Source organism: Notamacropus eugenii, chromosome 1 (genome assembly GCF_028372415.1).
Source record: "Notamacropus eugenii isolate mMacEug1 chromosome 1, mMacEug1.pri_v2, whole genome shotgun sequence".
NCBI lineage: Eukaryota > Metazoa > Chordata > Mammalia > Diprotodontia > Macropodidae > Notamacropus > Notamacropus eugenii.
This window is the reverse complement of record NC_092872.1, coordinates 326,057,031-326,081,226: the sequence shown is the minus strand read 5'-3', so window position 1 is coordinate 326,081,226 and position 24,196 is coordinate 326,057,031. Positions and strand designations below refer to the sequence as shown.

Here is a 24,196-nt window from a genome sequence, read left to right as displayed (position 1 = left end):
TGTTTGGAAAAAACGTTCTTTGTTTCTCTGATTTTTTTTTTCAGTCACTGTTAACTCAAAGTTCTCTTTTCCAGAGGCAGGAGTCAGGCTATGTCTGAAGCCTCAGAGGACGCCCAGGAGCGGCTTCTTGCTATTTGCAGCCTTTACCAGAAGGGGACGGTGTACGGGGAGGTCAGCAGCTCAGCTTCGCGCGGGGGAGGAGTCTTGCCTACCCGGAGAGAGCCGAAGTGCCTCCTGGGAAAGAGGGTGGGAGGTGGGAAAAGAGGGGAAGGAGGAGGAGATGTGGGTGGGGGGAACCTGGGTAGAGAGGCGGGGCGTATCGTGTCAGTTCCTTTTTTCCCTCCTCCTCCCCTCCCGTCCCCGCCCCTCTCCCCCCCGCCCCGGCGGCCATGGACATTCCCAGCATCCCCTATGAGAGGCGTCTTCTCATCATGGCGGACCCGAGAGATAAGGCTCTTCAGGACTACCGTAAGAAGCTGCTCGAGCACAAGGAGATCGATGGGCGCCTCAAAGAGTGTAAGTATTCTACCTTGGTACGGACTTTGGGGCCCGCTCTCCCTGCTCCTCTCTTCGCCGAGGGGAGGCCACCTTCTGGGCAGGCTTTTGAACGACAAGACCCGGGCTGTAGCACAAGGCGCTTTGTCATCGTGCCGCGAGCCGCGGCCGCTCCGAGCCGGCGGCGGCCTGGGGGGGGGATGCCGACCGAGCCCCGGGGGCACGGGAGGAAGCCCACCCGACGGGCGGAGAAGGGGGAAAGGGCCTGTCCCGCTGCAGTTGAAGGCCGAGCGTAGTGGAGAAGGTGCCTGGGCCCGAGGACGACTCACTTTAGGAGGCAGAGGCTCTTGCTCTAGGCCCCGAAGGGGACGGGAGCTGCAGGGGCTTAAGGAGGGAAGCTCTGGAATGCAGAACGCCGGGGCACGGCGAGAGCTACGCAGCTCAGCTGAGGGGATGTACGTGTGCTTCTGGGCAGAAACAATCAAGACTTGTGGTTCTTGTGCTGGACCCTGTCACCCGTTCTCAATGCACTTAGCTTTTTTACCGACCATTCATCTCCTAAACGAAAGGGATGTCAGCATTTCTTTTTAACACATCTTATTTTTATTGATCATTTGATCGGAATAGCAGAATCTTGTGCTTGGGTTACAGGATGATGAGGATGCAATATACTTTGAATTGGAGGCATGAAAACTATCATTCCTAATTTGTCAGTATATGTAAACAACCATTGATAAGAAAACCCATTAGCCAGTGGAAACTAAGATCATCGAATACATAACCCTTAAAAGTCAGGTTGCTACTTGACTTAAAATCAACAATCATTCATTAGAAACAGACAAATTAATAAATGTTTCTTTGTACAATCTATCGGTATTTTAATAAGAAATTTGAGATGTCACAGATACATTTGATAAAACAATTGTTTAATATGCTAGTTGTTTTATTTCAGTAAGAGAACAGTTGAAAGAGCTTACCAAGCAATATGAAAAGTCTGAAAATGATCTGAAGGCCTTGCAAAGTGTTGGGCAGGTAAGTTGTTGATTTGGTTGTAATTTTGGCTACTGCAGGTAATTACATTAAATAATGACACTTTTTTTCTTTTGTAGATTGTGGGTGAAGTACTTAAACAATTAACAGAAGAAAAATGTAAGTAGATGGTCAAAATATACAAAATACATACAGAAATATGCTTTTCCTTTGAAATATATCGAATAGTTTGAAAGAACAATTTGACAAGCTGGTTTTTCTTCGAGTAGTGGTTTCTGAATTGTCATTTTTAATTTGGATGATTTAAATAAAGTAACATTCCCTCCTACAGATATCTTTTTAAAAACATTATACACATGTGTATATATCCATATTATGAACTTGACATCACAAACATGGATTTTCCATATATGACAAGGTCAGAAAAAAGAAACTGTACCACATATAGCTTTGTAGTTTTTTGCGTATTTCAGTTTTAACATAGTATTACCCACATTGCCCATTTTGAATGTGTCCCCATCTGAACTTGCTTTAATGTGTATGTTTTGATGATGTTTTCTTTATTTTTTTGGATGATGTTTTTTCTTTTTTTTTCATGACTTGCGGCTTTGTGACAAATGAATATAATCAAACAAAATGAATTTGTGTTGTATTGGTTGGTCTGAAGACATACAGACATACATATACATATATATATACACACATACACACACACATATACATATCTCATTCAGTTGCCTACAGTCTATTTTTTCTGTGCCAAAAGAGAAAAATATGATTTATCATTAGACTTTTGGAGTTGTGATTAGTTACTGCCTTGATCAGAGTTTTTAAGTCTTTCACAGTTGTCCTCACATTGTAGTCAGTGTATAAATTTTTCTTCTGGCTTTGTTCACTTCCTCTAGGTTTCTCAGAATCTGTCCCATTCATCATTTCTTTTGGCAGGATAATATTCCATTATATTTATGTATCAGAATTTGTTTAGCCATTCCCCAAATAATGGGCACTCACTTTATTTCCAGGTTTTTGATATAAAAGGTGCTACCGTAAATAATTTTGTACATATAAAGAAGACCTTTTCCTGTTTTTAAAAAAAATAAATTTTGAGTATATGCCTAATAAGGATATTGGGATGAAGACATATGCACAATTTTAGTGACTTTTGGAGTATTGTTCCAAATTGCTTCTTGCAAATGTCTTTAAAAAATAATTATGGCCTTTTTTTCTTTTCTAGTCATTGTTAAAGCAACAAATGGACCAAGATATGTTGTGGGTTGTCGGCGTCAGGTAATTCAGTTTTACCTTTTTTCTTATTTGACCAAATATTCAGTGAATAAATGAATAAATATCATAAATTTAGAAATAATACAATTTTAGAGCTACTCCCATTTTTTTAGATACAAAAATTAAGGCATGCAGAAGTTTGGTGATATTCAAAATTACACAGCTAGTTACAAGTTAGGATTTAAACTCTTAATTCCCAATCCTACGTTTCAAAGCAGTATTAAGGTTTATAGTATTCAGGGAAGCCAAATTTATTGTTCACTTTAGGAAGCCATTACTTTCATTTTCTTACCTCCTGTTCACTTCTTGACTTTTTGCAGTCAGAATTGTGATCCCACTACTATACTAAAACTGATCTCTCCTAAGATTATCAGTAATTTATTAATTACTGAATCTGATAGCTTTTTTTCAGTCATTAGCCTTAACCTCCCAGAAACTTTTGACACTACTAACTATATATCCTTTCCTGGATACTTTTTTTCTTTATCTCTTATTTAATTTTATTTATTTTTTACACTCATTTTTAAATTTTGAGCTCCAGATTTTCTCCTTTCTTCTAGCCCTTCTCTCACACATTCGAAAGGCAATTTCTTCAGCTTTTATGACGATACTTTCTTGATCATCTTCCCCACTCTTTAACTGTTATTTTACAATGTACCTTGCTTTATCCATATCTCTTCCTCTAAAGGTCGGTATACTCCAATACCTTGTTACGGGCCACTTTCTCTACATCCTGCCTTAGTGATCTTATCTGTTTCCCTGGCTTCAGTGACTTCTGTGCAGTTGTCTCCCAAATATACATATTGATTCTTCTCATTTCTTTCTAAAGCTCTAGTGTCCCATCACTAGCTCCCTTTTACACCACTCCCAAACATAACACGTCAAAATAGATCCTTTTACCAAAATCCTGACTTTTTCCCCTAACTCAACTTCTTATTTGTCAGTGATGCCACTATCTTCACAACTGATCAACCAATCAGGTCTACAAATTTACTCATACTGTTACTCTTCTTTCTCTTACTCTTATATTCATCCAGCTACCAGGACTTGCCAATTATACCTCTACAACATCCTATATCCATTGCCCTTTCTATTCACATAACCTCTCACCTGGCCTGTTGCAATAGCCTGCTAATTCCAGTAGCTCCTTCTTGTGCCACTTTCTTTGCTAAGATTCCTCAATGGCTTTCTTATTTCTAAGATAAAATGTGTACTCTTCTGTTGGGTATTTAAAGGCCTCCACATTCTGTCTCCCACCTCCCTTTCAAATCTTGTTCCATTTTACTTTCCCTCATAGCCTGGTACAAGCCACATTTGGGAAAATTTGGTGGCTTAGGATTTTGATTTTAGATCAGTATTGAAGGTGTCTATTCTTTGTGTTAGTTACCAAATCAACTTATAATTGTCTTACTAAATAAGTAGCTGTTTGCCATTAGAAAATAATAAAGAGTGAAAAATGTGGGCCAGACATTTTTATTATTATAATGTGATCATTTTACAAAGGTGATTGGTGAAGACACTCACAGGTGAAGATACATTAGGTACCAATCATCAAGCATTTATTAATCCCCTACACTGTGCAAGACACTGTGCTAAGTGCTAGGAATACAGTGACAAAGGTGAAACAAATCTGTCTGCCCTCAAGGAGCTTTTATTGTAATGAGATAGAAAGCATAAAGACATACGAAGAAGCTTAGAAGGCAAGACACTGATGGACCAGGAATGACCTTGTATAGATGATGCTTGAACTGAATAATAAAAGAAACCAAGGATTCCAAGAGGTAGGACTGAGGAGGGAGAGCATTTCAGGGATCAGAGACAGTGCAGAAGCTTAGAAATAGAGTGTTATGTGAATAACAGTAAGTTAATATGGCTGGATTATACTGTGTGGAAGCATTCTGGGCTGGGCCTGACTCAAGCTAGTATCCTAGTAGTTCAGATTTGATATTAGAATAAAATAGGGCACCATTAAGTCATTCAACAGTTAGCAAAAGATTTATTTAGTCATAACTGTGGAGCTCTTTATGGTTGTTCTGTGCTTAGATGATAAGAAAAAGATATTGACAGCCTGAGGTTTCATTCGCCTGAACCAACCAAATTTCAAGGATAGTCTCAATAACTTTTAAGGAAAAACTACTAACTGGCAGGGGGGCAGGATTCTGTGCCTACCACACTCCATCCCTTGGTGATAAGGTCTAGAGAACTTTGAGAACATTATTGGTCACCCCTGACTTTTGCTACTTAAGAAGTCTGGTTAGGTAGTGCTTACAGGAGGAAAAGAAAACCAAAAAATTTAACAGCTCCCTGAAGGTGTGACTGAATCAGTCCTATGAAAGACTGGGTCCCAAGGCTAAACGACTTATTTATAAATGACAGTCCATGTGATGAATGATGACAGTCTTTGCAGTTTATGCTGGTTCTAGCACTAGATATGGTGACCTAGTAAAGGTCACCATAAGCTGGATCAGTACCAGAAACATCAAGATTGTCACGCAGATGCTGACACATCCGTCATCATTACCAGTATTTATAACAGATCAGGGAGGATTGTCCTGTACCAGTACTCAGTGTTCACAAGTTCATCAGCCAGGATCTTCTCTTTCCTGGGAGTCCTATGGGTAAGAAGAGTATAATACAAAACACTTTGTATCATCTGAGTTCAGTAAGGAACTTACCCTTTTCTGTGGGAGATGTGTACACACACTTTCACTTCCCACTTGTTGCCAGAAAGCCAAGCAGTGCCATTCCTTGATCCTCTCCAAGCCCTCCCTGGGGAGGAGTTGTAAGTGATCAATGGATATTGTACTGTCAGCAGTGTGGAAGAATCAGTCAGCTATAAATTGGAGTAAACAATGTACTGCAGTGCTTTTGCCTTTTGCTATTGCACACTAATGTCTATTCTTTTTTGACTAGCAGCCACTTGGCTGTCCATTGCTGTTGAAGCTTCATTCTGCCCACAGTTTGTCCACTGCTGCTGGAGCATACATCTTTGTCTACTATCATCTCTGTCAGGGCCACCCTCTACTCCCTGTGCTGGGGCAGGACAACTATCTCCAGTAGAGCCTGGGCTTTTCTCTCCTTCCTTGGGATAAGTGTTGCCATGAATCTGAGTGCTGTTGGGTTGTTAGTTCTTTAGCCTGACTGCCCCTCTGTAGGAGGCCTGACCTTGTCTCTCTAGGAAGAGGTTTGCTGCAGGCCAGTGATGTGCATGGGTGCATCTACTTCTGGAGCATAACTCTTCTCCTATTCTGGGCTCTGGTATATCAACTCATCCCTTTGCTGATCCACTACAGTTGATGAAGTTAGGCACATGGCTCGATATTTTCCAAATGACTGACCAATCGCGTCAGGGTGGTAATACTCTCCATTGCAGAAATTACTTCTGCTACCAGTCAGCCTTCACTGAAGTACACAAAAGCCCCTGACATCTTAAATTCCAAAAGTTACCACCAAAATTAGGAATGACCAATTCAGTTTCACATACATGTCAGGGCAGAGGGGAGCACCTGCAGCTTAAGATCTGCAGGGACTCCTCACTGGAATCTAGAAAGACAACTGTATATAGTTGGGAGTGAAAGTGGAATGTTTTTAAACCAATTCAGCACCCCTACCAATTCTGAACAAATTAACAGGGGTGCAGTTTGCACATTTGTCCATAACCCCAGTTCCCAGAAGATCTCTGGACTCCTAGAGAGCTTTGAATATTGTCCTTTCCGCCAGTGGTTTATCCCAAAAAAATCAAAGGCCATAAGATAGAATTCCCTTTGGTTTCATAAGTACAAAATTAGGGAGGAAAAAGGAAAACAAAAAGAAAACCCCCAAACCCTTAACATTTCTTCAGCATAGTTGTTAGACAATCTTAAAGTTCCAGACATTTGCCTTAGTTTGTATTTCCTTTTGAGGTCCCTCTTGCTACTCTCAACTACCTGACTATATTCTACATCATAGGACAAAGCTGCTTGCTTGATTAACTGCTTTGTAATTTCTTTAAAAATTCAAAATCTATCAGTTCTGACCTCTTTCACACACAAAATATAACTCTCTCAAAGCTGGGAGGAACCTTTTTTTGGTAGGCTTCCTCTGAGGCAATTGAGTGATGACCATTAACAGTAGTTCCAGTAAGGCAGAGCAAATCTAACTCTTAGGCATTTGGTTATTGTTGGGTTTTCTTTTTCTTGCAGTGAAGGGGACAATCATTGCTTTCAATCCCCCTCGAATTCAATTCTCTGGCTACTTTGACAGCTAGTAAGCCCAGGGACAAAACAGCTAGCCTAAAAATTTATCAGAATTATCTAGGGCAGAACATTCTCTCTTTGTGCTGCATGCCCACAGGCAATTTACTCAGTAATCTCCCAGTTGGGGGAACGGGAAGGAAAGACCTTTCCTCTCCTTCCCTCCCCTCCCCCATCCTTCACAAGATTATTTTAGTCAGGCCCATGTCCTGATAGTTCAGATTTGATATTGAAATAAAATGAGACAATCATAGGTCATTCAACGGTTAGCAAAAAGATTTACTTAGCCACAGCAGGAGGGTATTCACTAAGCATAGGAATTGGAGATACTATAAGTTGATTCAGCTGAGTGAAGCTTCCTTCCTTTAGTTACACATTGTGATCCACCAGCCAAGCATCAGAGGGAAGGCCACTGGAGCTCCTTGTGCTTGTTTTACATTCAGGCAACCAGCAAGTTGCCTGAGCCTTTAGTCCTCCAATCCAGCCAAGTCTCAAGGATAAATTGCATACCAAAGAAAAACTAGCTTAAATTGTATAGAAGCAGGAGTTAGGATACTGCTTATTACCATAAGTAAAATATAAGAACACTGGGAAGATAAGAAGGAGCATGTAGGAAGAGCTTTAAATATCACACCAAGGAGTTTACATTTGATCTTTGGAACTCAGAGAAACTTGAGGCAGGGAGACCAGTTATGAGGCTGTTGCTAATGGCAAGAAGTGATTCCTAGATTCATTGAATTCTTGACCTTAGTACTAGGCCATAGCTGGACTGGTTTTTAGTCTTCTAGGACTGTCACTTTGTGACCACCATACACACTGGATTTTTCTATTAAATTGTTGAAATTGCAAGCTGTAATGAAACCACAGTGCCATCAGACAAATGGAAGAACATTATCCTGTTGGAATAGGACTTCGTCATATTCTAAGATTATAAGTTTGTTCATTTAAGAATTATAAAGCTTAAATTCATAATCCAAATTTTCCCCTACGATATATTTCAATACTAAGTCATAATCTTATATTTTATAACAGACAAATATCTTAAAAGGGTGTTACTTTATTTAAAGTCTCTTGAAAGCAATAGTAAAGGTATAACTAACTCTTGAGATTATATAATTGTGGGTTAAGTTCTTGAAAGACTTCAGAAGCCATCTAGTCAAGCCACCATATGAACCAGTAATCCCTTCAACATTCCCAACAAAGAGTTAACCTAGTTTTCATCTGGCAACCTCTAGTGGAAGGATATCTCTCAAAGGTATTACTTAAATTGTTCAAAAGTTTTTCCTAACATTGAGGCAAAATCTGCCTTTTTGCAACTAACAGTGGTTGACCTGTAGAACCAAGCAGAAAAGTATAAACTTGATTTCATGTAATAGTCTTTCATGTATTTAAAAACAAATGTCATGGATTCCTAATAATATAGGCACCATGGAATAGTAGCTGGAGAACTGGCTATTTGGCCCTGGGCAAATCACTTAACCTCTCAATGCTCTAGGCAACTTTTTAAGATGAGAGAAAATTTCACAGAAATATGCTGGTCTATAGTGGTAGAAGGAGTTTATTTATACAGGAGTTCCTTATATCAGTGAAATCACAGGTCCAATCCTTATCACTAAACATCTCCATTTCCTTCAACTGACTGTTATGGCATCATCTTGAATCCCTTTATTCTTCTGGCTTACTCTCTAGTTTATTAAACCTGCAATGTATGAAAGAAAAAGTAATCTCATTTTGTTTTTTATATTGAAATAAATGTTACACATTTTTTTTTAATAATTAATCTGTCCCTCCAGAATATACTAGTTGTGTGACCCTTACATACCTCACTACCACCCTCCTCTCCATTTGTGCAAATTTAAAAACAAAAGATAAAGCCCTTAGTACATGACTGCATTGTCTGGGAAAAGAAATTCCTACACTGACCATGTCTGAATGTGTATATCTTTTTCTGTGAGTGACTTGTGGCATTTTAATTCTTTTGGACTTGTAGTTTATCATTATGTTGTTCAGAGTTCTAAATTCTTTCAAGGTTGTGTTTCTCTGTAATCTTGTTATTGTAACCCATGGACTCCTCAGAATGTTTTTAAATGTATAAGATAAAATAAAAGTGATCGTTTTATTTTTTTTAAGAATACTTTAATACATTTAATACTTAAATACAATTTAATACTTTAATACATGCATGTGAATATAAGTACAAAGTGGTTACAATAAGAGCATAGGAGAGGAAGAGAAGGCAGTGTCAAGGAATCGGGTGGAGTTACATAGGAAGGAATACTAGGTAAGGAGTTGAATTGTCAGTTGATCTTCAGTTGATGAAGAAGTATAGAACTCCAGGGCAAGCATGGGGCAGAAGGAGCCAAGGTGATAAGCACAGGAGACACATCCCATTCTCAGGACCCCTTGATGATGTCTTTGCCTCTGCTGGGCTGGATACCAGTGTGTGGGGCTCCCTGAAACCCCTGTGCTGTATCCTTCCTGTTCCTGTCTGCCTATCCATCGCGGACTGGAGGATCCCAGCTGAGGAATTCAGAGGCAGTGGGCTTCATAAAAGTCCCCTCAGAGAGATCAGAAGTGGCATTGAGGTCTCAAGTAAGTAGACCAAGAGGAGTAGAGCAGTTCTGCATAGAAGTTGGGCACAGGGCACCTGGCTTTTGACAGTGGTAGCTGAGCAAAGGTAGAGAAAGAGGCTAGTGCATGCAAACTCCATCTTAGGCATCCTGAGTCCTGGGGAAGGTCCTGCATGGGTCAGAGAACCATTCTTTGTGTGAGGCAAGGACTTTCTTTGCTTTTTGGCCCCCAGTTTAGAGGAAGAATGGCTGTTTAACTCAGGTGGACTTGACTCCTGATCACTTCCTTTTCTTCCTTAGTGCCTGAATGCTTTGAGGTGAGAAAGTTGAAAAAAATAGGAGCCTTAGGATAAGCAAAAGCCCACACAGACATCTTGCCATGAATGGTTCATGTGGTGGGGCCAGAATATATTGGAGGTTGGGAATATCAGCTATCTCCCCCTATGGCTCTGTCTTCTCATCCTGAACCAGCTGTCGCACTGCCTCAGACTCTAATACCACATCTGGCATCAGAAGGTTAACTTCTTTGAGGAGAGAATATTGCTACTGGGCCAAGTGCAGCACCATCAGGGCTGCTAGTCTCTTGGTCTTGTCTCTGTCCACCTCTGGTCGTGTGAGGCTGTCTAATCCTGGCTTGGTCTCTAGGACCAGGACAGGAGGCTGGTCCTTCATTTGGTTCCTGCACTTGAGCACTGAGGAGAGACTTCATTACCTTTTTTATCCTCTACTTGGAGAATAAAATAAGGAAATGTTAGATTTTCTCTCCTATTGCATGAAATCATATTGGGTTTAACAATGAATAAACATCTGAAATTTAGGGAGGGAAAATACAATTGTTTTCCAGAATCTGCTTTTTGTCTTCCAAGGCCCTTATGTTCACTAGCAGCTGTAATGAAAATACCAACATCTCCACCATATTGCCCAATTCTTCATGATCTTTGGCAGTGCTTTTAGAGTTCTTGTGGAGCTATCATTTGTTCTTATGTTTCTAACATAGTAGGTAGTGTTAAACAGGTTTGACAATCTGATTAGGGAGGTTGTCAAGTCCTGAATGCATGAACCTGGAAGAAAGTAGCAAGCTTTTCGTAGGTCAGAAAATAGCTGCCTTAAGTACCTTTTGGTGAGAGTCAGTCAACATTATCACTCATCAGTTTTCACCTTCATAGGGATCACAGGGTTAATTCTGTTCCTTACTGGATGGTTTCTCCCAAGGGAGTATTAGAATCATAGAACTAGAGTTGGAAGTGATCTGAGAAGCCATCTAGTCTGACCCCTTCATTTTACAGGTGAGGAAACTGCGGTTCGGGGAGTGTAAGAGATTTGTCTGAGGTCACTCAACTAGTGTCAGAAGTAGAATTTGAACCCTTGTACTTTAATGCAAGCAGCTTCATCCTTTTCTGAAGCTTTGCCCCTTCCTCTTTGGGAAGAATCTATAAACTTTTTCCATTTCTCTCTCTATGTCCCATTTGTCCTCCTTCTAGCCTCTGAACAGAGGTCAGATTTTGCCTTTGCCTCTTTAGGTTATTTTTTCCACTGTTATATTAAAATCTTTTGCATTCTTTCTGCATGGTAGACAGGTATTCTCTTTTTAGGAGGGAGACCAATCTATGCTTTGACTATAGACAACACCGTAAGTTGGCTTTTGCAGAAATAGAAACATTAAGATCACTTGCAAGATTCTCCTGACAGCACTTTGCCGCATTCTTTGTTCCTTGACATGTAAACTTCTTGTGGAAATCTTTGGATGGGAGTTATCATTGTTTCCTCCTTAGTGATTCTTTGCTTTATTAACGTCTTAATAATCATACCCCAATTAGGAACAGATATTAAGAGCTGAAAGGGACCTTAGGTGAGGTAACTGAGAAAAGAAAGGCAAATGACCTACTGAAGTTCATGTAATAGTCTTACATAACCTCTTATCCTGTCTTATCACTTTTGTTTTTTCTCAAGTTCTAGTCTTTCAGTTCTCTTCTTTTTCCTTCTTCATTTTCTTTCTCTTTAGGTCCTTCTGCTCAAATTTTCTCTCTTCAGCTCCTATCAGTGTTTTTTTTGGACATATAAAAGACCTATACTGGAGAAATTCTAGAAAGCTTCAATTCATTTTGACTATCACTTTTTCTTTATCTGTCTCCAACTGTCCCAGTAGATAAAATATAAAAAAAAAAATTACTAATTTCAAATAATGTGGTGCATTAGTATTGTAATGTACTGCTTCAATGATAATATAACATAGGTAATCCAAAATGAATTTGTTTTTAGGCTTTGAAATACTATTACAGAAGCAAACACCTTTACATGCAGTCATTTTGTTTCATTTTTTTTCTCCCATTAGCTACTTGGATAGGAGAGACTGTCTACACTGAAAAAAAAAATTTTATTAATAGATAATTATCATCAGTACGAAAAAGGAAAATTCAAAAGAGTTTCACATGAACCTTAGTTGGTATTGGTTTTGGTTTTTCTTGGATATTAGTCTAAGGGAGTGGGGAGAAAACCACAGATATTTTTTAAAAATCTTAAATATTTTGTATTTTTATGTCTAGATTATGTCTAGATGGTATCACAGTGAATAAAAGCTAACAGTTTCATAGGAATGTCACTAATTGTTTTGCTATAGCTATTATGTGGCCACTACTGTGTTTTTCATGGAAAAATAATCAGCCCTTAGTCTTTGGAATGTAGGAAGCAATGAGGAGAGGTAAAGGACCTCCAGTCTTCTTATTTGCAACAGTCTTTTATTATTTTGCTTTCATTCTTACTTTAAGGATGCAAGATTTTGAAAAATTCAAATTAGGAGAGAATTTATTATGTAGGAAGGCAGGAAAAATTTTAGAGGACAAAATATCCTTTGGGAAATAGCTCTGATTTTTTCAAATTCATTCAGTAAACTGCTGTAGTAGTAATGGCAGTGTGCTTCAAAGGAAAAGAATATTAGATTTTAAGTCAGAGGCCCAGGGTTCAAATCCTGCTTCTGCCACTTACTGCTTTTTTTACATTGGGCAAATCCCTTATCCTCTCTGGACCTCAGTTTCCTCATCTGTAAAACAAAGACTTTGGACTAGATGACCTTCCAGTGCTAAATCTGTACATCCATGATCTCTGATTTTTTTCTAATTCCTTCTCTACACCCTTTCAAAAAAATCCTCAGTTCTCAAAAATTTTTTTGGTTGTTCTGGGGGACAGAATAGGGCAAGGGTCAACAAAGTATTTAATTTGTCAATTCTGTTACCTTTACCAGTAAAAATATTTGATGGCACAACTTTGTGTTGTAGAAAGGGGTTCAATATTTATAGGAAGTAGAGAAGTAATATTTTTGTCCAGACCCATAATTACATATTGAGAACTGTTATTGAGGTAATTCATTCTAACAATCCAGATTTGAGGCAGCATGGAGTAGTGGATAGACAACTTGGAGTCAGGAACACATAGTAGCTGTGTGGTGCTGGGCAAGTTCCCTCATCTGTAAAATGAAGGTGATAACAACACCTGCATCACTACTTCACTACCTCACGTGATCACATAGGATCATATGAAACAATATGTGTAAAGTTTGCAATCCTTAAGTACTTCATACATACTATTATTAATATCAGCAACCATTTGTAATTTTAGTCTTAGAGAATTTCTAGGGACACTGAGTAGCTAAATGACTTTCCCCAAGATTAGATAGCCAGTATGTGTTAGGCAAGGCTTGGACTTGGATCTTTCTGAATCGGACACTGGCTTTCTAGCCACTATTTCAGGCTGTCACTTAGAATGGGATATACACTGAAATTTCTGTTATATGCCTTTCTATCAGGATAAAAGATATACAGTGATATTAGCATTCTTTGCAATGAAGGAGTAAAAATAAACTTTTTGTTTCTAAAATTCAGCTTTTTACTGCCCACATAGGTCATGTTTATTTTTGCCTCATTTAATGTTTATATCACACTTTTTTGCTTTCCAAAATTAGCTTGACAAGAGTAAGCTGAAGCCAGGGACAAGAGTTGCTCTGGATATGACTACACTAACTATCATGAGGTAGGTTTCAAAATCCATTTTGTTATAGTTCATCCTTCTGTTTTCGTGAAGGTAAAGTTTATCTTAAAAAATTTATGACTTGATCACATAAAAAAATTTGATCTCTTTTTTTTCTAATGGTTATTATTAGTATTTAAGCCGATGGATGGATCTATAAAAATCCCTCTCAATAAAAAAGGGCATAATAATTAAGTGACTGTTTATTTCTACATTTAAAAACATTTTCCCTTGAATAATTTCTTCATAAGATAGTTTCCCCTCACCTTGTTTTTTTTTTTAACCATATCTGTAGATTGAAAGAAAATTTGCCTTTTAAAATAAATATACTTATTTTAACCTTACAGATACTTGCCAAGAGAAGTTGATCCTCTGGTTTACAACATGTCTCATGAAGACCCTGGGAATGTTTCTTATTCTGAGATTGGAGGGCTTTCTGAACAAATCAGAGAATTAAGAGAGGTATAGTTCTGTTTTTCCCAAAGTTAACATTAAATAGTGATGGTTTCAGGATGCCTGAAGGAAGTAACAGTATGACAGTACTGTTAATAAATGGCAGTCACTTATAATGAACCAGTTTATGTCTATAGCTATGAGAGGAGAAAGCTAACCCTGAAAAATATTAATGTTGTTAGGTAATTTGGAGACAAATGGATACCAGAAAAAGTCTCTTCTTTGACTCTGACAGGAGGAAAAAGAAAAAAACCCAAAGTGTTAACTATCATTCAAGAAGCAACATAATGTAGTAAAGGAATAGAGAACTGGTGTTAGAATCAGGAAAATATGAATTCAAGCCTGACTTCTGATATATATTGGCTGTGTGACCCTGGACAACTCAGCTCATAGTTTAGAACCTCAGATAGCTTTCTAAAACAATAAGTTGCAGAGAAGGTACTGGCTTACATTGGCAGGAACTCCCTACCGAAATCATAGGTCATGTCCAAAAGGAAAAGTCTTGTTCTACCACATGGTTATTTTACATTATAATTGTTAAAGTAATTTAATCTTGGCATTAATCCTATCTCATTTTCTCCATCAACCTTGGAATAATAATAAGGTAGGTATCTATACTTCAAAATGTATTATTAATTTCCTGCTATTTAATAAAATACTCACTTTAGGAGTGGCTTTTCTTTTAGCCTCTTAGAGGTGAAATCAGTTATAAACTTATCTTGATTTACAGAATAGATAGTTCCTGAAAAATCGTTAAGTGACTTACATTTTCCTGTTGATTTCATTATAATGTGATACTTATTCCCACATTTACTAATCTGTATTCCCGTAATCTGTTAAGAGTTCAAGGCCTATTCCACTCATCAGCTTACTTTCTTAAAACACCTTTATATTATTATAAAATTGAATTTAATGCCAGTATAACAGAAGGAAAGTAGGAACTCCATAGAGCAGTGTTCCTTGAAGAGTTGGCCAAAGCACACTAGTGTGTCATGAGTTTTGCTTAATTAATTGGAATTGACAATTACAGTCCCATGCCTGTTTATGAGTTTTATGGCTTTCCCATCCTCTCAACTCTTAGACTGTCATATTCCCAGTGTTTTGATAATCTCTTCATCTTTTGGACAACTGACAGCATGAGAATGTAGATCACAGGTGAAATCTGTATTTTTTTAGCTTGTTCTTGTCTTGTGGTTTCTGTTGTCTAAATATAAATGTTGATGTAGAAAATGAATTTTCAATACCACCTTTGAGGAACTTAGTTAATGGTGGTCTTTTGTAACAGTATAGTCAATTAATTCCCTATTTTTCTCATCTTTTTTACGATGGTCTCAAAATAGTTAATGTGATATGCCTATTTTGATGTTTGTTTCTATAGATAAATTTTGATTTTTAAAATATTCAATTGCGTTTAATAGAAACACTAATACAAAAAACATTCAGCAGCAGCTATACATAATCATATCTATATGAAAGAGCTTTTTAATAAAACGTAGCATTTCTGCAATTTTACTAACATTCTCTCTCCCTTGTACCTTTTTATTCTTTTCTTAGGTAATAGAATTACCCCTTACAAACCCTGAATTATTCCAGCGTGTAGGAATAATACCTCCAAAAGGTTGTTTGCTGTATGGACCACCAGGTCAGTATGTACTTTGAGTGTTTATTATATATGCTGTAATTGTTGTAGTCTATTTAAGCGTTTCTTTGAGGTTTTAAGGAAGCCCTCAAATTATTGGAGAATGCCCATAGAACTCTGTTCCCTAATATACTCCCATTTCTTTTAAACTAGAGTGCCTTTGTCTTCTCATAAGGCCTACCAGTATTCAAAGGGAGTAGTAGAGTATTTACAGAAGCTTTCATTTCTTGCTCTGGAGTCATGCAAAGAATAGAGGCACCAACAAATGAAAGGAAATGGAGAAGCTATTGTTGGTTATTGCAACAATGTCCCTCCACCGGAGACAGTGTATTCTGTCCTTGTTTTTACTTTCCCTCTTTGCTGGAGTAATGGGGAGGTATCTCTCAGGAGTCTTCATGACTAGCATATGTTGGACCCTGTGTAGAAGACTTATGGAAAGATTCAAACATGAAAGTATACATTGTTGTACTTATAAATCTATTTAGGTGTGGTCCTGGCAGTAGAATTATGTTTGAGGCTTTCATTAAGGCCTGTGTGCAAGAAAATGATAAATGGGAAACATTTAATTAACAGGCGTTCTAAATATCCTTCCTAGGAACAGGAAAAACACTCTTGGCAAGAGCTGTTGCTAGCCAGCTGGACTGCAATTTTTTAAAGGTAAGGTAAATTTTTCATAATTTTTATGGTTTTTGCAATGAAAAATGTTTTACACTTTTTATCTCATTTTTCTCTTTTCATCAGGTTGTATCCAGTTCCATTGTAGACAAGTACATTGGTGAAAGTGCTCGTTTGATCAGAGAAATGTTCAATTATGCCAGGGATCACCAGCCATGCATCATTTTCATGGATGAAATAGATGCTATTGGTAAGATGAATTGTTTTCAAATTTTATTTTAGGCTTAGAAGTATTTGATTGAAATTCTGAAGAAATTTGATTTTTTTTCCCCCTCCCCTTTTTTTACAGCTATCTCTATAGAATGGGGGAATTAAATATTCAGCTTCTTTGGCTGTTACAATAAACTTGCATTTGAGGAACACTGACAAAATGTAAAATTAAAGATTGCATATTAGTTCTAACTTTGACAGTGTAACTTTAAAAAAATTATTGTCTTGTTTATTCAAATAAATTCTATTTTGTTGTAATTAGATATGAAAAGAAATAGAAATATGTACAAATTTCTAAATCTTACATTCACTTTAGGTGGCCGTCGTTTTTCTGAGGGTACTTCAGCTGATAGAGAAATTCAGAGAACTCTAATGGAGGTAAGGTTTTGTAAAGGGGGCTTATAAGGAAGTCTTTTTACATTTGTTATTAAACACCATGAATATTTCCTAAAATTTCACATTTAGAGGCTGACAACACATTGAAAATTTCAAATTTCTAAATAGAGATTTAAATTAGAAACTTTTTTTTTTTAGATAAAAAGTTTATTTGCCAGTGTCTGGTTCTATTTTGATAATTTTGTATGGTTAAAACATTTTCCCTTAGGATTCCAAAACAGTGTTAGAATATTGGTGGCAAAAAATAAGCTATATATTTTTTTGAAGTTATTTTAAAACCACAATAACAATTTTTCCTTCTGCTTCATTATTAGAAGTTTAAGTGTAAGTGGACCAAAAATGCTCATTTTAAAAAGGGAGACATCTTAAAAGGGAATCACCTGAAGATTTTTTGAGCAGAGAAGTGATATGACCAAGCCTGTGCATAAAGAGCTGTTTGCAAGACAGATGTAGTGGTGAATGGAAGGTCTGAGAGGAAGCTGCTGTTACAGTCCAGACAAATTAAGAGGACTTGGATTAGAGTAGTGCCAGTAGGACTAGAGAAAAGAGAACAGATGTGAGAGATGTTATGGATGTGGAATATACCAGCGTAGCAACTATCAATAAGAGTCAAACACCCCAAGATTGCAAACATTTGAAACTGAATGAATGATGACACTGACAAGAACAGTGAAATTAAGAAGACGAACAGGTAAAAGGTAAAGGGCAGTAAGTTTTGACTGTTGAATTTGCCAGTATATTCAGGTTAGTAAGTACAACTAGGTGAATATTGTAGGTATATATCATCTTCATTAAAATGGTAGTTGAAGTCATAGGAGTAAATGAGATTGTCAGAGAGAGGAAATGAAAGACAGAGGACCAAGGTCAGCCACCTACAGGGTGGTAGAGAGACAGAAGAAGGAGGAAAAGCTAAAGAGTGCAACGTCTTTCAAACCAACTCCCTTGACTTCTCCACCCTTCTCTGTAAGAGAGGTAATCAGAAGTATCAAATGCTACAGAAAAGTTGAATATAAGAACTGAAAAGGACCCTTGGATTTGGCAGTTAGAAAGTAAATAAAGTGTTATTTAATATCAGCAGGGCAGATTTGTAACTGTATGGCTGCAAAGTATGCTGCCTTATAAGAATGGTATGAAATTTTAAAATTAATTGAGCCTATTCGGAGGAAAGTGTATACAAATTGTCTGTTAATAAATTGAGATTAAAAACAACCCAGATTTTTCATTTATTTTTATGTGATTAGCATCTGATCAGTTAATACACAAATTGGGAAAATGCATGTTTGTTATTAAACTTGTATTTTATTGTGTAATTTCTTCCTGTGAAATTTATTCAACAAAACCTTGTAGAAGTACTTACTCCTTAATACTTGATTCCTTTCAATTATATAAATATTTTGTTTATTTTAATTGTATGTAACACACTATAGCCTTTGGAAAGGAAATAGTGCCTTTATATACATCCATTATTATATGAGATGTGTACTTCTAGTTTTATAATTCTTGAACCTTATATAGGGGTTTTATGAAGGCTGGTTGTAAATATAGAAATTTTCATAATAGCACCTGCCATTCTTTTGCTTTCTTGACACTTTGAGAAAAGAAAGTCTCCTTCTATGCAAAATATAAAAGAAGGTATTAGTGAAATAACCATTTAGGCCTTTTGTCATTTTATGTCTTTAATGCTTAGAGGAAGACATTTCAAGCTATCACGCAAGTAAACTATTAAAATATTTGGTTTTCAATTTGTTCTTAGTTACTGAATCAGATGGATGGATTTGATACTTTACACAGAGTAAAAATGATCATGGCTACCAACAGACCAGACACATTGGATCCTGCTTTGTTGCGTCCAGGAAGATTAGATAGAAAAATACGTAAGTTAGCTTCAGCTGTTAACTTTTTCTTTTTTAAAATATGTTCCTTTCTTTTTCTTTCACAGCCTTTTTTTTTAAAGATTCAAATTCAACTAAACAAATATTTATTAATTTCAGATATTGATTTACCAAATGAACAAGCAAGATTAGACATATTGAAGATTCATGCAGGTCCTATCACAAAACATGGTGAAATAGGTATGAAAAATAACCTAAAATCTGATTTTTTTGTGTTTTACAAATTAAAGTATTTTTTTAGGGTAGGCCTGGGGCAGGCCAGTCCCCTGGTGAATTAGATTTAATATGAGAATAAAATGAGAGATTTTTAAGCAATTTAACAGTTATCAAAAGGGAAAAGGAATTGAAAGAGAAGAAACATTTACATAGCTCCTTCTATTATCCCATTTTAAGTAGGTGCTATTACTATCCCCATTTTACAATTGAGGAAACGGGTTAAGTGTCTTGCCCAGGATCACACAGCTAGTGTGTATCTGACATTAGATGTTAACTTAGGTCTTCTTGACTCTAGGCCCAGCCCTCTTTCCACTGCTCCACCTAGGACATTTAGCTAGCCAAACCAGGGAGAGTGATATATGATGAGGACATCGTAGCTTTTGACTCAGCTGAGTGAAGCTCCCTTTCCTCTGATTGTTTCATGGTTTGCTAGCTAAGCTTTAGAAAGAAGCTGGAGCTTCTTGTGATTGTTTTGTCAAGCAAGAAAGATGTTAGTAGCCATAGCTTTTAATTCTCTGAGCCAATCACATTTCAACTATTCTTTCAATATATTTTTAAGGAAAAACTACCATAACTTTCTTGGAGGGAGGAGGGGAAAGTGCATTAAGATATTTCTCCCACGAAATTAAAATAAAAATTAGCTGAGACTGATCTCTGAGGAGTTGTGATACATATATAGCCTTAAAAAAAAAGATTAGAAATAAAGCTTACTTTTACCTCAGTTTAGTTATGATTATTACAAATATGTAAATTTCATAATTTTTCTTCTCCCTTAGTTGTCAGAGTTTTTAAAAATCTTAATAGGTTTATTATTCTTAACCTGTATTTTGTTGTTGTTGCTGTTGTTTTTAAGATTTGGCCAAAATCACTTACTGTATAACAGAGAAGTTATGCTTCAAAGTTTTGGGATACTTTGATCTGTACTTTTAAAAAATTAAGTTTTTGATTTCCCAAAAATAACTTTGGGCATAAATAGAGCCGATAAAACTTAGTTGATAACTATTTCATATAAATAAGTTAATATTTACGTCATAATTTTGTTATGTAACCTCAAGTAGGCCCTCGCTGCAGCAAGGTTAGAGTCATAGCAAACATTTAGTGCCTACTATCTCCAGGCACTGTGCTCAGCTTTGGGGATACAAATACAAAAAAGAAAGATAGACACTGTCCTTAAGAAACTTAACTGGGAAAGACAAAAAAGAAAGCTGAAATGGGATGAAGATAGAGCGGGGAAAGGAAAGTACTTAACTTGAGGCCATGGTGAGGAAGCCAAAGAAATCCAAAATGAGTACAGCCTGGTGAGAAAGGAGAGATGCCTGAGGCAATTTTCATTCTTCGGTAATCGATTCCCTATCCCATTCTATGCGAGATTGTTCCAGAACTTTTCTTTCGGTTTCAGCGCATCCTTTAAACTCATACTTTACTGAAATATACCATTTTCCAGGAGCTCTCCTTTTTTTCCTACAGTATCTGATAATGAGATAATTCTGATCCCATCTTCTCCAACAGGTCACTCCTTCAATCCCCTCCACTCCTAACCATCAGAAACCCTACCTGGTTGTCTCTTCATGCTACCTACAAACATGCTTAAGGTTCTTTTATCCTTAAAAAATGTTCCCTTAAGCTATCATCCTATGTCTTGCCTTTCCCTAACCAAATTCCTAGGGGGAACAATGTCTATATTCAATATTTCCTCTTTCTCTCACTCTTCTAAACCTTTTGCGATGTCTTCCAACTTAAAAATGAAATTGCTCTTTCTAAAGTTAACAGTTATCTCTTAATTGAAAAATGTAACAACCTTTTCTCAGTTTTTTTCTTTCCTGATCTCTCTGCAACATTTCACATTGTTCAATACCTTCTTTTCTTTCATACTCTCACTCCACTGGATTTTCATGACAGTCTCCCATTTTTCCATTTGACTGACAACTCAGTCTCCTTTATTGGCTCATTGTCCATATCATGCACAGTGACTCTTAGGGGAATTTGTTTCTTCCTCTTTCTCTATACCCTATACCTTTTCTCTTAGTGATATCATCTCTTTTGAATTCAGTTACTATCTCAGTGCAGATCTGTATATTGAAGTAAGCTTCAATTCCAGTACCACATTACTAACTACCTGTTGGAGATTTTAAACTAAATGTCCATAAACATCTCAAACTTATGTCCAAAACACAGCTTACTATATTTTCTCCAAACCTACCCTTCTGGTAATTTTTGTCCTTTTCTGTCAGTGACACTACCATTCTTCCAATCTCCTAAGTTTGTGACCTCAGTGTCAATTTCAACTCATTACTCCTCCTCCCACCACATATTCAGTTTCCAATTCTTGCCCTTTCTGCTTTGATAGCATTTTTTGCATCCAGCCCTTTCTCTTTACTCATACAATCAACAACTTAGTTCAGGGCCTCATCACCTCACATTATTGCAGTGCCCTCCTAATTGAGTTCCCTGCCTCAAGTCTCTCCCCATGCCAGTTCATCCTCTACATAGCTGCCAGAATGATTTTCTTCCTGAAATGCAGGTCTGATCACATCACCTTCTTTTTGACATTCTCTTCCCCAGTTAAGATCTCAGGTATTAGATCAAAGTACTACAACTATTTAGCCATTCCCATGTATTGGACATTTAGGTCATTATCAGTTTTTGCATTTACAATCAGTTCTGCTATAATTTGACATATGCATTCCCAAAAAAGCATCCTGCTCAGCAGAACTGTTTAATAAAAACCATAACGCTTATGTGAAAAATGAGACCGAGGGGGAAAGTGCTCAAAAATTTCATCAGTGACATAAAAGATAAGAACCTAATAACAGCATGATTTTATACATATCAAATAGTTAAGAAATATATATATGTTATAATGAACTACTACAATAAGCAGTGACATCTGTCACCTCAGGGTGCTGCCTACATCTCAGGACCGCAGGAGCAAGCAAGTAGGAGTAGCCCTGCAGGTCCAGGTGGAAATGGGGATGATGTGGAGCACCCTTCTCTGTTCACTGGGCTTATACAGCAGAAGATATACAATAAATACAGCAGTTTATCTTGAAAAAGGTTTTCATTGTAGAAGTGGGTGTCTCAGGAGGATAGTAGCTTTTCAGTTATTGTGAATTGGTAGTTTTCTGCTTCTTGCTGTTTCTTGAGGAAGAAATCTCAGAAGCAGACTCAAAATTTGAGTCATGCTCAGAATGTTCCCTTATATATCAGTTGTGTTGGAACAAATTCTAATTTTCAAAACTGAAGAACTTTTTTTTGTTTTGAAACAACTAAACTGACTATACTGCTATAAGAATCTTTGAATAGAGAGCTCTTGGTCTTGGGATAAATTTTATCCCAATTAAGGGTTATACTTAATAATGGTTTTTTACTTTCATGATATCAAACAGGAATTGCCAATCTTCAACAAGTCTGCCAAAAATAATACACCATTGCCAGTGGGCATAGCACATCCCTGAATTGCTACTAGGCACTTGGTGTACCAAGTGCCTGAACTGTTGTACTAACAAAGTTCTTAGCTCTTTTACTTGTCAAGTAGCTAGCACTTAGAAACAATACAAACCAGTACATTGAAATAAGTTATGGTTTTGGAAGTTAATTTATTTTCTGATTTAAAACCTCAATTATTGCTGATTTGTACTCTTAAAAAGTATAATCCAGGATAATAAATGAGATAATTTTTAGTATTCTTATGATATATTAATAAAAATGACAAAGGTCCCCTATTTCAAAGGAAGAAATTCAGTCTAACTTTTCAGTTTTGGAAAGAGATTGAATATAATACAGTTAATTTCCAGTATTCCTTATGACTAGATTATGAAGCAATTGTGAAACTCTCAGATGGCTTTAATGGAGCAGATCTAAGAAATGTTTGCACTGAAGCAGGTAAGAGATTTTTTCAAATTGAATTATCTTCTGTTTCTGTAATTTGATAAACGTATGAATTCTTGCAGTTTATGATTCTAGAGTGGGCAGGGTATTGGGTTAGAAAATGATGAATTGCTCTATGTAAAATTTCTATAAATACAAGTTTTCTATATCTTGTTTTTAGTTCTAGTATTGACTTGCTTTGTGATCCCCATTTTCAGTCTACCTGATATTTTTGTGCCATCCATATCTTGTTTTTAAAATAGTAATTATTTCATGAGATCACTAAGAAAATTAATGTGACACCTTTGAGATTTAAGTTCAGCTGTGGTGTTAAAAGCTAAATAAATTGCCAGGACTTGAGTAGGTGAGTGAAAAGCAAGATAAAGGGAAACATGGGAACTGGTGGAGAATAATTTATACAATAACAGTAGTATTATAAAGACAACTTTGAAAGATTTAGGAATGCCTATCAACACGATTACCAACTATGATTCCAGGGGATTCATCATGAAATTAGAGAGGTGATGGACTCAGTACAGATTGAGACATATTGGGGTGGGGGGGAGTCATGATCTATGTGGCAGCTTGTTTCACTTGATGTTTATAAGAAGAGTTTTGGGGAATTTCCCCCCTTTTTCAGCAGGAAGGGAGAGGGAGAAAAGGTACACTTTCCTTGATTGGAAAAAATACTTCATCTTTTTAAATGGTGGCACTTTTAGGACAAAAAGTAAATATGAAAAAACAAAATAATAAATAGCTGCATTGTTAATTATGTTACTTTATTCTTCACAGGTATGTTTGCAATTCGTGCTGATCATGATTTTGTAGTACAGGAAGATTTCATGAAAGCAGTCAGAAAAGTGGCTGATTCTAAGAAGTTGGAATCTAAACTAGACTATAAACCTGTCTAAGTTATAATTCTTAAAAGATATTAGCACAATATAAAAATAAAGTTGAGGAAAATTATGTATTGGATATGATCTCATTGAAAGCATATGACATAGTAATAATTCATTAATTCTATGTACAATACTGGCACAAAAACATCTGTCAGTGTTGTATTTATTGCAGCAAATTAAATGAGATGAATTGGATAAGAATTTTTGAAATAGTTACTTTGTGGACAATTTGTAAAATATTGAAATGACTTGAGGTATCAGTTTCAAAAGAGCTTTTCTTAAATGACATTTTATATTATTTTACTTGTGTTCTTCATCCCAAAGAGTTGAATAAATTTGTTTGATTCAGTCCTCTTAA

The 24,196-nt window shown here is 36.7% G+C and overlaps 1 protein-coding gene and 1 long non-coding RNA gene across 2 annotated transcripts; one reads left to right on the top strand and one right to left on the bottom strand.

Annotated features, from left to right (window-relative positions):
- Window positions 1–902, bottom strand: LOC140518000 (uncharacterized). The gene is made up of 2 exons (XR_011971807.1): window positions 530–902; window positions 1–297 (listed from the first exon to the last, which is right to left on the bottom strand). It is a non-coding gene; the product is annotated as an uncharacterized lncRNA (long non-coding RNA).
- PSMC6 (proteasome 26S subunit, ATPase 6) lies at window positions 234–24,196 on the top strand. The gene is made up of 14 exons (XM_072629699.1): window positions 234–516; window positions 1,448–1,527; window positions 1,605–1,644; window positions 2,720–2,772; window positions 13,527–13,594; window positions 13,939–14,053; window positions 15,599–15,686; window positions 16,279–16,340; window positions 16,425–16,548; window positions 16,885–16,946; window positions 18,718–18,838; window positions 18,956–19,036; window positions 22,883–22,954; window positions 23,732–24,196. Exons 1-14 carry the CDS (start codon window positions 390–392, stop codon window positions 23,848–23,850), a joined length of 1,212 nt encoding a protein of 403 aa, XP_072485800.1. The 5' UTR covers window positions 234–389; the 3' UTR covers window positions 23,851–24,196.

What these genes read in the sequence shown, in the direction of transcription:
- PSMC6 (XM_072629699.1), top strand. Translation starts at nt 390, where the DNA reads ATGGACATTCCCAGCATCCCCTATGAGAGGCGTCTTCTCATCATGGCG. An exon ending in CGATGGGCGCCTCAAAGAGT is followed by an intron (nt 517 to 1,447) that starts GTAAGTATTCTA and finishes GTTTTATTTCAG; the next exon opens with TAAGAGAACAGTTGAAAGAG. An exon ending in ACAATTAACAGAAGAAAAAT is followed by an intron (nt 1,645 to 2,719) that starts GTAAGTAGATGG and finishes TTTCTTTTCTAG; the next exon opens with TCATTGTTAAAGCAACAAAT.